Source organism: Sinocyclocheilus grahami, unplaced genomic scaffold (genome assembly GCF_001515645.1).
Source record: "Sinocyclocheilus grahami isolate Dianchi unplaced genomic scaffold, SAMN03320097.WGS_v1.1 scaffold4944.1, whole genome shotgun sequence".
Taxonomy (NCBI): Eukaryota; Metazoa; Chordata; class Actinopteri; order Cypriniformes; family Cyprinidae; genus Sinocyclocheilus; species Sinocyclocheilus grahami.
In genome coordinates, this window is record NW_015509770.1 from 1 (window position 1) to 1,111 (window position 1,111).

At 40.8% G+C, this 1,111-nt stretch overlaps 1 protein-coding gene across 1 annotated transcript; it reads right to left on the reverse strand.

Annotated features, from left to right (window-relative positions):
• Positions 1-164: 164 nt before the first annotated feature.
• On the reverse strand, positions 165-785 carry LOC107577040 (GTPase IMAP family member 7-like; the record flags this gene model as incomplete). The annotated part of the gene is made up of 1 exon (XM_016263159.1): positions 165-785. A coding segment is annotated over exon 1 (621 nt), but the record flags the coding sequence as incomplete, so codon positions are not given.
• Positions 786-1,111: the final 326 nt, after the last annotated feature.

Consider the following 1,111-nt stretch of genomic DNA (forward strand, 5'->3'; position numbering starts at 1 on the left):
AAAAAAACGGAAGTTTAGACTACTTCCTGTATTTGTATCTGTAACCAGCTCTTCCTATTACTTTTCCTTTAATCCTATTATGCTCAGATCTCCTGTTTCTATGGTTGCTCCATTTTTGCAGCTAAAATTAATGCAATTAATGCAGTTGCTCCTATTATTCCCACACATGCTCCAATTTCCAATCTTCGAATGCGTTCCTGGATTGTATTAAATCTCTCTGGAGTGGGATGGTGTGTCATATTTCTCTCCATCATTTGATCTATCTTCTCTAGCAGCATGGTGACTTGCTCTTGGTTTTCCCTGTTTATATTGTTGAATGAATGATATCTGCCATCACAACTGTTAATGAGGGACTGGAGATCAGGACTGTCTCTGATAAAGTCATCCAAAGGTCTACCGTTCAGTTGGTCATCATGCGTGAAGAGGATGAAGGTGTAACGTGCAGCATCTTCTCCAAAGTTGCTTCTAATCCATTTCACAATATTCTTCTCTTCATCTGTGATTCTCACATCCAGTCTGATGACTAGCAGAAACACGTGAAGACCAGGAAATGACAGGCGAGCAAATTTCTCCATTTCATCATTCAGTTGCATTTCATGCATTGTTGAATTAAACAGTCCTGCAGTGTCGATCACGGAGATGTTTCTTCTACGCACTCTTGCTGTTTCTCTGCGGCACGTTCGAGTGACTGCTTGTGGAGCAAACATTTCTATAAATGCATTTCTGCCCAGGATAGTGTTTCCTGTTGAGCTTTTTCCTGACCCAACACTTCCCATCAGTGCCATCCTGATATCTACATGTGCCGTTGAGAAAAAACACAATAACGGTGAGAGCAGGAACCATGAAACATGAAAAGAAGAGGAGGTGACAATAGGAGTTCACTGAAGAGGTGAGTTTAGAATGGAAAAGAGGATTGGACCCAAGTGTAAAAGTTCAACATTTATGTAATACACCAGATAAAGTCAGAGAGGGTAGTATATTGTAAGTACACGGAAGATGTTCTTGTCGTAATAGGGGTTAATTAAACAAGGAATTGCACTTCAGGTTCTACGTGTAGAACATGTCTCTAACTTGTGGAGTTCCTCAGGGTTCTATCTTATCTCCCGCTCTC